Source organism: Gymnoscopelus microlampas (genome assembly GCF_963454915.1).
Source record: "Gymnoscopelus microlampas genome assembly, chromosome: 10".
NCBI classification, from domain to species: Eukaryota; Metazoa; Chordata; class Actinopteri; order Myctophiformes; family Myctophidae; genus Gymnoscopelus; species Gymnoscopelus microlampas.
The window spans coordinates 39,383,469-39,396,425 of NC_139947.1; the positions used below are offsets into that span (position 1 = coordinate 39,383,469).

At 42.2% G+C, this 12,957-nt stretch overlaps 1 protein-coding gene across 2 annotated transcripts in view; it reads left to right on the forward strand.

The window, feature by feature from the left end:
• mtcl2 (microtubule crosslinking factor 2) overlaps positions 1–12,474 on the forward strand; it is a 108,121-nt gene extending 95,647 nt beyond the window's left edge. Inside the window, exons 18-24 of one of the 2 annotated variants that reach the window (XM_084068122.1) lie at positions 333–403; positions 755–914; positions 1,209–1,805; positions 2,040–2,304; positions 2,450–2,668; positions 2,830–3,308; positions 4,212–12,474. In XM_084068122.1, coding sequence (XP_083924248.1) covers positions 333–403; positions 755–914; positions 1,209–1,805; positions 2,040–2,304; positions 2,450–2,668; positions 2,830–3,308; positions 4,212–4,364 — 1,944 coding nt within the window. In that variant the 3' untranslated portion in view covers positions 4,365–12,474. The remainder of the gene's footprint in view (positions 1–332; positions 404–754; positions 915–1,208; positions 1,806–2,039; positions 2,305–2,449; positions 2,669–2,829; positions 3,309–4,211) is intronic. The other variant, XM_084068123.1, reaches the window with a different exon arrangement.
• Positions 12,475–12,957: the final 483 nt, after the last annotated feature.

Below are 12,957 nucleotides of genomic sequence, written 5' to 3' on the forward strand. Positions count from 1 at the left end.
GAAATTTGGCAGAACTTGTAATTTAGCTGTAATTCACTCTTGTGTGTGTGTGTGTGTGTGTGTGTGTGTGTGTGTGTGTGTGTGTGTGTGTGTGTGTGTGTGTGTGTGTGTGTGTGTGTGTGTGTGTGTGTGTGTGTGTGTGTGTGTGTGTGTGTGTGTGTGTGTGTGTGTGTGTGTGTGTGTGTGCATTAGTGTGTATTCACATGTGGGAAATGTGAGAACAAAATCTGACCATACAAGTGAAGATCGATTAATTTGTCCAGGGATCTTTGAAAATTAATGTTATTAACAAGTAATGTAATAATGAGTTTTTGTCTTCTGTACCCTTCCAGTCCAAAGCAGAGAAGTCATCTGAAGGAGAATCCTTACCGGACACACTCACCAACGGAGCCGCCTCACCAAGGTACCAGTGCTCATTAAAACCGTGTGTTGTTGAGCGGAGTCCCTCAGGGCTCTATACTAGTGTATTTTCAGTTTTGGCTCTACATTAAATATCTTTGCAGAAAATAGCCAATCTACAAGCTTACAACGCATCGCGATGTGCCGTAAGCTTGTAGATCTGCTATTTTCTGCGAAGGTTTTCCCCAGACTACGGATGCTGGGGTTTAGGTTGGTTAACCTGTTTCTAAACTATTACATTTAAATCTGCAGCAGGTGCACAGAATAACTGGTAAAACGTGAAAATGTAACACACACTGTGACTGTCTAATGTATTTGTGTAATTTCCATCAACACATCCATTGTTCTCTGTCAGGACTAAGTCCCTAACCTCCGTGTCAGAGCTGGAGAAGTCAGAGGTCAATGGAACCGCCTGTCAGGAAGGAAAAAGCCTGTTTTCAGTCCAGCCTCCTCTCCTGGTTCGCCCAGAGCTGCATGACTTCACCAGGAAGAACTGGACCTACCTGACCAATGAGGTGTGAGATCAAGTCAGATAAGATTAGATTGCAGGCTGTTGCAGTCATACATGATTCTTCTTACATAAAAATGTATAGACCATTTAAGCACAAACTAACCGCTCAGCGCCTCGTCACAGGGTTTCCTCAGACATGGTGCTTCCATTGTAAACAATTCAAAACATACGCTGCGCTCTGCGCTTTCAGCGATAATTTCTTTCTGAGAAATTTTAAAACATGGAATGGAAATGATACTGGAGAGGAAATTACATTAAAATTTGGATCAATCATATTTCCCTCTTCTCTGTCTCTCAGACACCAGAGGTTGAGGACAGCAGTAAAACCTGGGACGGCCCGAGTGGCCCGTGCAGCAGCAGAGAGGCCTCAGAACTGGACATGGAGTCAGTCCAGCGTAGCTACACCGCGCCGGACCGCACAGGGATCCGCATCTACTACAGCCCCCCGGCCATGCGACGCATGGAGTCCCAGAGAAGGAGCCAGGAAGCCAGCGCACTGGAGCACACCCAGAACGGCAGCTCCTTTGTGGGGCTGAGCAGCCCAGTTGACGGGGAATTGGTGGGAACAGACGCCTGCGAGGTCCAGCAGCAGCAACAACCGCCCTCATCACCCCTCTCTCCGTGCTCTTCCTCATATGAGCAGTGGCTGAGCTCGCTGTCCAAACACCACAGGGAGCTGTTGGAGAGCAGAAGTGCGAGTGTCGTGAGTTCGATTCCCAGCTCGGCTAATGGCGTGGTGGAGGGAATGGCGGCCTCCTCGGCGTTCCACGGCCTGGAGATGGGCGAGATCTCAGCCAACCTGAGTGATGACATGAAGGAGATGACCAACTGTGTCCGACAGGCCATCCGCTCCTCCTCCCTGGAGAGGAAATCCAGCAAGGAACCCGGAAGTCAGGTGACTATTTCTTTAGTGATTTTTAATTTGTTTATTTTTTTCAAAATGTTTTCTTTTTCCATCACTGTTTTTCAACTATATCCTCTCACCATTTTTTTTTATTTTTAAATTAGATGTGTGATTTTGATGGATCTCTCTCTCCCTCTCTCTCTCCTTCTCTCTCTCTCTTTATCTCTCCCTCTCTCTCTCTGTCTCTCTCACACCCTCTCTCTTTACCTCTGCCTACTGTACCAGGCGGTGGGCGTAGCGACCAGAGCCACACAGACTGCAGCCCAGTACGTCAGTGTTGGGCTTCAAACCGACAACCTGCCCAGTAGCAGGGGGTTTCACGGCAAAGCCTGGTCTCCTCGGCCCTCGTCAGCGACCACCACCAACTCTCTGGCGTCGGCCCGGTCCCGACAGATCTCCTCCTCACTGGACAAGGTTCACGGCCGCATCGACAGACCCTGCTGTTCGCCTAAATACGGCTCTCCCAAACTACAGCGACGAGTGTCCTCAGGTACTGAGGATTATAATTTACTAGAGTAAACAGGTATACCTGTTGGGAACGCATGAAGAGTTTGGAAGTATGCGTTTGTGCATGTACGGTACATGTGCATGTATGTGCATATCATGTACAGTATGTTCCTCTCCTCTCTCCTTAGGCTCCACCTCTAGACTGGATGGAGTCTCGTCCACCTCCAGGGACCGCAGCCTGTGGAACCTCCAGCAGAGGCCCCTAGGTGGAGGCTCTGCCTGGGCGCGCTCCACCACCACCAGGGACAGTCCTGTCCTCAGTGGTCTCAACGATGGCCTCTCCAGCCTCTTCAGTGTGGTTGAACACTCTGGAAGTGTGGAGTCCCTCTGGAGGGGCGACACAGGAGGTAGATTGATTGATTCATTGATTGATTCATTGATTCCTTACTTAACCATTTAAACCCTATACTTCGTTGACCAGGGTCTGCCAGGCTTATTTTATCCCTCTAAAGTTTAGAGGGAGCATTCACATGGTTTAGAGTCTAAATCAAATCTCTTCTCTCATTAGCCTCCAGCAGCCAAGGAGCCAGTCCAGCACGGCAGCCTCCAGCCGCAGGCAAACCCTCCGGGGCTCCGGCCTGCGGATCCGAACCCGGATCTAATCGCTATGGAGTCTTGGTTCAGGAGTTCTTCAGGAACGTCAGCAGCAGCCGAAGCCAAGGAGGCATCACCCTGCCTGGGGACAGGTCGCCCAGAGACGCCCTTGGCAACCTCGGAGGTCCTCCGGGGGTCCTGGGCGGTCTCGGAGGAATGGACGAACCCAAGCCGGAGTGTGTGTCAGTGGCTGTAGGAGTGGCCGGAGGGCTGGGTGCTCTGGCCGGCCTGGGCGGAGGCAGTGACAATGTGACCAGGATTGTTAACAAGCGGTTTATGCGGCACGCAGCCCGGGAGGAGATTGTAGGAGGAGGGAAGGAGACCAGCAGCAGCGTGGTAGCAGTAGGGGCTGTGGTGATGGAGGTGAGAGCTGTGGACGCAAACACTATACAGGTACATGCATTTTATAACATCCAGCTGATACAAATTTGTACTGAGAACAACACATCCATAAGATGTGGACACATACTGTAAACATGTGCATGCATACACTCAGAGAGCCACAAACACACAAGGGATGCAACTGTTAATCAAACTAGTCACATTAATCAATACAATAAAATAAAATATTTTTGTATTTCTTTTAAATACTAGTAGCAAAAGTATTGTAAAAAAACAATAAGTATAAGCGCACAATACACATTATGCAATGTGTTGAGTTTGTAGATCAGCTATTTCCACAATTGTTTGCACAACACTGTGTACAACGATAAACTAGGGCTTAATTGTTTAATCAGACTAATCGATTTAGTTGATTATACAAAATCAATAAATAAATATTTGCGGTGATTCATTGATGTATTAAAAATATATATTATATGTATTTTTAAAAAGTGCACTTCTTTGATTAATCAAAAAGGAATTGATAAAATAATCTGTAGGAAAGTAATCGATAGTTAAACCGCCCGACAGCAAATAGCCGCCTGGTTCTTATAAACGGCCGGGGCCCAAGTCGACTTTGTGAAATAAACGCCCGGGCCACTATTTGGGGAAATACGGTATTCATCTAGAAATATTCACAAATAATATTTGTTCAGCGTGTGTGTGTGCATATATTATATGCACACACACACACTGAATTTGAGCATAAAAGCATTACGCACAGAAGCAGTAAATCAAATTGATTAATGATAGTGTACCCACCATACAGGAGCTCCTAAAATCACAACCAGAAAATAAAGATATATAATACAGTATATAATATTTTATCACATTATAAATGTGGAAACTTTGTGATGTAGCTGATATTCAGTAGAAACATTAATCATCCAACAAAACTGTCCTCCATTTCCTCAGGACGGCGCCTGTGATTGTGCGGCTCAGTCCCTCGCCACTTGCTTCGTCCGCCCGTCGAGATCCGCCACGCGCCATTCGCTGGGCCAGTGCAAGCACCGCCCACAAGAGTCTCCCGCGGCAACTGAGGAAAGAATGGATGCCTGCAATGAGTGACGGCGCATCTACTGCCATACGCACAACAAAACACACACTCACACACACACACACACACACACACAATGCGTACACTGTAAAATCCTCAGTGTTAATTTAACACTCAATGTGTACAAATGTATATCTCCCAGTTAAATCAAGGCTGAGGATTTTTCTGCGTACAGAGTTCACTACTGCCATGGCAAGTTAACACATGTCAACTAAACAACAGTGTTGGGGGTAACGCATTAAGCCTCAGTTATACTTAGTTGCGTGCTGGTGTCGTGCTCAGTAAATAGCAGATCTACAAGCTCACAACGTGTCACAAATGTGACACGTTGTGAGCTTGTATATCTGCTGTTTACGCCATGCAACACCAGCGTACAACTAGTAAGTAATGCATTACGTAAACTTTCATAAGTGGTAAAGTAATACTACAATTACTATGCCAAGTAATGCATTACTTTCAGAAACGGTTATTTATAGGTTTTTTTTAAGCTTCTAAATCATGCACACTGTTAATGACAATGCAGTCTGTCCATTCTCTATTGAGACTTTTATAACTTTTTCTAAATGTATACCCTGCACTGGAAGAGGACACTGCGGCTTCTCAGTTGTTTGTGTTTCATCATGATATTTACATTTTGTTTGCTAAAATAGCATTTGAATACCAATACCATTATTCCATTTAGCCTCCCCTCTTCCATTTCATATTATGCCTAGACATTTTGCACTTCATTTGAGGGTGTTTTGCTAAAGTAATGTGTTATATTATAACACATTACTTAGTATTGTAATGTAACATTACTTACTTTTCATATTACTTTTAATTGAAAGTAGATATGTAATTAAATTACATTTTGAAAGTAACTTCCCCAACACTGCAAAAAAAACAAAAACATTTACATGTGTACTGCCTACCACAAAGACACATAAAGACATACACATTAGGCACACAGATGCACTCCTGGCATGTACATACAAACCTGCAAACTACTGCACAAGCACACTGCCACTCTGCCACACCAACACATACAAATACAACCCCCACAAACACAGCTAGCCAGTGGCTGTTTTAGTGTGTACGCTGCCCTGGGCAGCCTCCCCATTTGAAAGATTTTACTAATAGCATTAGTACTGTACAAAGTTAGAGGTTTACTATTTGATAGATTTGGGCGTCCAGTGGGGAGGCCAGATGTGTCAACGTTGCCCCTCCCCATCTCGCTGAGGGGGCGACATTCCCAGGCAGTAGCTTTCCTAGCTCACAAACTAGAGGTACGACGCCAGCTCCTACTAGGTTAATTGACCCACAAGGTGACATGATATCAATGATGTGATGTGCAAATGAGCGACAGAAAGCTGATTGTAAAAATGTCACTTCCAAATTTGTTTTATGTGCAAGAGGCTCCCCTGGGAGGCTGCCCATGTCACCAGTATCTAAATCTGCCACTGCAGCTAGCACACTGTACATACTGCCTCACAGGCTCACTGCCACTCATAAACGCACGCGCACACACACACACACACACACACACACACACACACACACACACACGCACACGCACACGCACGCGCACGCGCACACACACACGCTTGGACCTAAGCCGGGTCAGACCATTCTAATGCCAAGGACGGGGAGGACTGAAGACACCCCCTTAACAAGAGTTCTGCTTCGAATGACCCAAACCGTCACAAAACTACCAGCAGAACAGCTCAAAAACTATGTAACATGCTTACATGCATTTACCTATCACTCACACACACACACACACACACACACACACACACACACAGTGCTAAACAACAACTCTATGAACTTGGGACAGTCTTACAAGCAGAAGTATGATGTCAGGACTGGACCTTCAACAAAACCTTAATACAACTCTGTCTATTCATGTTCAGATCACTATATATTTTTATCCCTCCATGGAGAGGACATCAGTTTGCAGTGAAGTGGCAACAACTCATATAGATGGCTTTGGACAACTTTGTTCAGAATCTACCGTCATGATGTCATGTTGTCAACACTGTAATCTGTTGGCAGCCATCTTGGATTCGCACATGGACAAACAGGAAGGAAGGAAAATAAAAAGCTTCAAGGAAGGAATGGGAGGAGGGCACAGATCTGAGGCACATCAGCTGGTTTGCCTATTTAAATGAATGTCCGTTTGAATATGCAAACTAATATTAATATGCTTTGAAAGTATGTAATTCTTCTTACACTGTAAAATCTGCAGTGATAATTTATCCATGTTTAACTGAGAGCGTACACAACTCTCAGAGTTAAATTAACATCATTTGAATGTGTTCTTTGTGACTTGTACGCTAAGTGGGCAAGTGCTCACCCCAGAAGAGTCCTTTGAATTCTATTAGCACCTTTTTTTCTGTCACTCGTAGGAAATTAACCAGTTGTGTCGCTCTCGATCTGAACAACAACAGAGATGGAGTCGCCCACTGATCGTTAAACTGTGTCATACAAACAAGGAATGACGGGAAGTGTCATTTTGAAGCGTTGATGGTTGCAGTCATAGATTCTAGACATTTAGCTGATGCATGCATCCAGAACAACAGTTGGGGGCTCATTGTCTTGCTCAAGGACACTTATACAATTTCTGTCAAACCTTCAACTGCAATAGTTGTCAGACATCTGGATGGTCTCTCTAGTTACTAGAACACCAATGGACTGTCACACGTCTCTATTGACAGCTGTCTCCAACTTATGTAACAACAGATAAAGTGCAACTTTGACTGAATGTTGAATATTTCTACATCTGTCATCCTTATGGGACCACAGACAAGAAAACTCAAGGATTATTGGACTATGTTTCCCAGCCTGACACAGACTATTGGACTACATATGGATTTTGGACTACTAAGACTCTAATTATGAACAAGAACATTGGATTGATCTCAGATCAGGCCAGCTGCCATTGTTTGCTGTTTGGTATCCATAGCTTTTTATCACATTGTACATTCTAAACCATTCATTCTTCTAAAGAAAGGGATAACATCACGTTATCCTGTTTGGCCTGAGAACCTACTTCACATGGAAATCTTAATCTTTCATTTCTCAATCTTATTTACAGATTTTGTTTCTCCTCCAGTGGAGATTTGGAGGTTTCAAGTTGTTAAGCGTAAAGAATAAGTATTTGCTAATCAAGCCCCTTTTTGTTTCAAATAATTAAATTATAGTATGTAAAGATGATGTAAAGAAAGTTGACTGATCAAGTATTTACCAGATGACCCGTACCATGAATTAATGGCTATGTCTTTAACTTATAAGTCAAAGACATATCCCTCTACTGTCCTACAATGCTTGCATGTGTGCGTGCGTGCGTGTGTGTGTGTGTGTGTGTGCAAGAGCTCACTCACATGCATACGTGCATGCATTAATCTGAATATTTGCCACAGGCATGATTTCACACATCCTAGCATTCCCAGAATTCTAGAATGCCGGTGCAGCATTCCAAGGACCAGTGAAGGTGATGATTCTAGAACAGTGACCTGAATGCAGTACAGTGTACATTGCGTGTGCTGTACCAGAGCCCGTACACTATGTCTACAAAATGCAGTTATATCTACTTTAAACAGGACGACCTCGTCCCTTGTAATATATTTATAGCGAGATCATACCCCTTAGTACAACGATGTCGCGTGCAAGTCATTTTCAAGGCGCGATGGTGTATAAATTAAGCATAAGTCTAAGAAAAAAAATCTAACAAGCATGTCAGTGTTCATAATCCCTACTTGCAGCAAGCCTCAGTCAATCCCAAGAGTCTTGTTAGTAAACTGAAGGTCCAGAAGAGGTTCCATAAATTGAAGTAGAGGAGATATCGGCCTCCTCTGCTTCCAACCCGCCCCCCCCCCCGTGTCTCTTGCTCTCTCTCGCTCTAATCAGCTGTCAAGTCATTTCAACCATCAAAGTGCCTGTCCGACAGTGTATTTAGTCAGCTCCCCGACTCGCCTTTATTTAATGGTTGGGATTGTGTTGTTTCTTTCTCTTCTGTACATTGATTTAGATCTTTTATCAGGCAATAATGAAGTAATGTAGCTTACCACACAGGGAGGGAGGGGCATAATGGTTTAATGGTGGTCCTCAACTGGTCTCAAACTGGCTTCTGCATTATCGCTATCAAATTAGGATCCATTTAATTACCGTAATAATAGTTTTCTGGGAGGCAGGATGGGGAGTTACAAATGACCCAGACAGAACTGGTCAGTTATTTTGCTAAAGTCTCCCTTGCCGCAAGACAAAGGAGCCAGTTTGGGTTCGTTGTCCATGACGATCCTTTCAAAACATCTTGAAGACCCACTTCTCTCACCCGACTCACTGGTTGGGAAACCCTTGTTTACAGTAGTGTATATTTTCCTTTTGATACCAATGGGTATTATATTTCCACAAAGTAAATTATTTTTGTTCAGTTTAGTTTTTACATGTTTTTTTTGTTTCGTTTTTTTAGATAGTAGCTATTCTAATCTACTCTCATGGTGCTAGTTACTGTACATGGTGCAGTGTGTTCAGCTAGCTGCTCCCAACAAGGCATTCTAATCCCCTCGTATTCTCTTTAAAAACAACCGCTCTGCTTTCTTTTTCCCTCTCTCTCGCTCTTCTCCCTCTCTTCAGTCAACCATGCTCTTTCTCTCATCTCATCTTTCTCTCTCATCTTTCTTTCTCATTATTTTACTTTTATACAGCAGTCTCTAGTGTATTTCTCTGTCTCAGCATAGCTTCTGATGACTCGCCAGTTTAAAATAGGGCATTACAGTAATGCGGCCTGTATTTAAATAGAATAGCTGGGTAAACCCACAGTCTAATAGCGACTGGTCTGTATCATATCCAGCCCTCAGTGCTGCTCAGCAGCCATGCTGTGGTTCATCGGTGGCCAATGTTTTGTCTGTAGGCGTTCAGTGCAACAGTAGGAACTTGATCCTCACTGCTGGGGAAAATGGGGAATTAAAATAATTTAAAGTAATTTCCTTCAAAACAAAAATGTCCTCTCTTAACCACTTTAACCCAGCGTCCCACTGGGCATGTCATTCATTATAGGCGAAGATTTCTGGTTTACAAGCTCACAATGTGTGAGCTTGTAGTCAATGTTCGAAACTATTTTGAAAAAATATTGAAACTAGGGCTTAAATGGTTAATACTTGTATATCAGGCCTACAGTATGCTTATTGTCCCTACTGCACTGGTAATATTTAGAAGTACAGCTCTCCTGACACAGTGGCTGTCTCACCACATGCAGGCTAGAATAGTAGTATATCCGGACACAACCACAGACTAATAGTGCCAATCATTTGTCCGCCTCTCTCACCGCAGGCTATAGACCGTCTGACCAGTCACATGCTGCTGTTACATTATGATACTAGGCTGAAGAGCAGCTATTTTGGTCCACACAAGTCAAGTAATCTTGCATTTGGTCTTTACAGTTTGTGTTCCCTAAAAACACATTTTTAGATGATAATTTAACTTGTTTCTAAATAAAGTAACTTCTGGAAACTGGTGTTGCACCTTTTCATGTCATGTCATGTTTAAAGATAATTCTTAAAATAGAATTTGGATAACAACAGAGAGATTGTAATTGTATGACTTATTTAAATTGTGTCTATGTTGGTGAGCCACCGATCCCACAAACTAGCATAAACTAGCATAAATAATAACAGTAAGATTTACAGTGTGCCGCCAGTGCTTGTTTTCCTAAAGCTGTGGCAAGTCTCTCTGATCATACGTACATTAGCTCTTCATCCAACTGGCTTTTAATAGACAACGGCTATTTTAGACCCAAGATACTTTTGACTGTCAGTATAAAGCTTTTGTGAAAATTCATGATTTGAATTACAACTATTTAACAGGGATGAACATACCCTTCCTCCCTTCCTACAGGGCTAGTTGTTGCTATTCAGTTAACCAGCCCTCTTCTACCTCCTATTATCTCCATATGATCGACACATTCAGATAGAAGTTAGGAAATTGGATTAAATTGGATATTTAGTATTGTGTTTTTCATCATAATGTCCTCATGTTTCTGATCTGTGTGCCAGGGCCTCAGTCCTTTTGGCATTTACTACACAGTATTGTTAATGAGAAAGTCACTCCAGTGCCTTTCCTCAACAAAGATGTCCTGGTTGAACTGTAACTTTTATGACTCTAAACGGCATATTGACCATATTATCAACTTAGTATAATGATACCAGCTTTCAGATGTTTCACTGTTCCTCAGACCTTCCTAGTCTCTGTCCTGTGAAGTTTTTTTCTGCATTCAACTGTAAGTGTGCTAAACCTGATTTTAAGTACAACCGTAAGTTGCAAACCAGCAGCATGCCTCTTCAACAGAACTGCCTTTTATAGCTACAAACACAATGACCAACATTCCACATTAAATGTATCATATTAAGGCCACTTTTCACTTTCATCAGCAAGTCATTTGGTTAGTTTTTACATTACTGACCAATATAACTAAGTAGTACATTACTACATCATCTCAATGCATCTCTGCATTATAGTCTTAGACTATATAGGAAGTAATAATCAGATCAATTCAGATTCTGAGTAATCTGATTACATGTTTCGACTAATTGTCTTTAGCTTAGATGTGTGGTTGACTACAGTAGTTACATAAATTAAAAGGGAATGGTGTTTCATGTCTTGTTTATACTTAGGTTTTGTTTTTACTGAATTGCTCAGCAGTGACAAAATGCTCAACTTTGTGATGACCAAACCATTTTACATTGTGGGTCAGTTGCCTCCAATTTAAGGTTATGTGTTTAATACGTTTCGGTTTGCTATCGTAACTAGACAGCCCTAATCTAAAATTCCTGGGACTGATGTTGGAATTATGTTGAATGATTAGATGAATTGCTATGAATTCACTACTTATTTCCACTTGTCACACTTGTCTACATTTCAAATTGTGTTTTGCTGTTCCAGGTTGGAGACACAAGCCAATCACCACCTTTGCGGGCGGGGCTAAAGTTGTTGATGTTACTGATTTGAAAGTTGAAAGAAAATAAGTAGCGAATATCGATTCAAGGATCTGGAACAAGGCTAGCCGGATGCATCAGTCTCTAGTAATCATTAATCCGAGAAAATAAAATCCAACCCCTGAACAAGACGCACAGAAAATGGGTAATGGAAATGCAGACTGAATAGTGTCCTGGTTTTTGGAATATTGTCAATTTGTGAGACAATGAGGCCTCCCTTCCATAGGAGCGGTACAACAGTTCTCCAACAGTGTAAATGCTGTACATTAATCATAAATTTCCCTGATTACAAAATTAAATATTTAAGGGTTTCCTTTTTTTCCTTTTTTCTCAGCACTGAAGAACACAGTCTTTGGTCTTTTGAGTGTTGAATTAAAGATGAGGTCAAGTTGTGAGATCATCTTGGGTGTCCCATTTTGTCTCCACCTCTCAAGACTTTTTGGCCTGTCAATCAGGCGTCAAGTTTGCTCCTCCCCCTCAGGTAACTAGTTGTAGGCCTTGAAGCCACGACAGAACAGTTTTACATGTCGCACGGCACAACTAACCAATTCAAGTTCTTACGGGTTGCATGGCAAAAATAGCCATAGATTGAGTCTGACTGTTTCCAATAGTTCTGTAAATCTGTTAGCAGTCAACATGGACTAACAAAATAAAACCACTGTACTCCATCAGTCTTTTAAACTCTTACAGTACATGTTCCCACTCACCATCCACATTCATTGTACCCGTGTAATCCTAGAACTACATGACATAACAATATTACCTAAAGACTGCTTGTATATTTGCTTTATACAATATACTCTTGTCTCTTTTTAAATCACGCTTGACTCTTGAATAAAAGGAGAATGCGATGAAAGACAGAAAATGAAATGTAAATGTAAAATTAAATAAAGAACCATTCCCTCTTATTGTAGCGCAAAAAGAAAAACAGAGCAGCCTTTGTACTCTTTCTATCACTCCTTTTGCTTCTCTGAGAAAAGCTGAATGTCAACAGTCGATCCACATAAGGATGCTGTCGAGGTATGTAGCTTTCCCTTTATAGAAAAAAAACATGAACATTGCTTCTTTACATAGATGCTTTTTTGAAATGAAAACAAAATAAAACACATGAAAGTACAGGATTTGGGGTGGGGTGGGGATTAAGATTTGTTCCGAGTGTCTTTTTAAAGGGGTGAAGGGGGTTTTAAGGGTTGGGTTGTTGTATTTTTTCTCAACCATGTAGCTTGTAAAATGAAATATTGTCATTGCCTCCTGTTTGTCATAGAATTCACAAATAAATGTTTGTTGAAAAGGAATGCATCGTGTTTTCTCCTTAATTGTTGCTGTGTTTGACCGGAAATGTCTCAAAGATTATTTTTGTTTCTCACTGTCCGATTACACATAGGCTGGGTTTCTGCTAACAAGGCTTAAAAGGGCCATTAATCTGTAGTTTGATATTTTAAGAACAGCTCTATTAACGCTGTCATTGTTAGGGTTTATATCATAAAGGGACAACCACTAAAAATATACACACGACTGTGAAAATACTTTGGATTAAACATGTTCACTGACCGACATGATGTCATAGAAGTGGAACTGATATGAGGGGTCAGTGGGTTTCAGTAGGAGCTAATCCCCTTTTGGTTCCACTCCC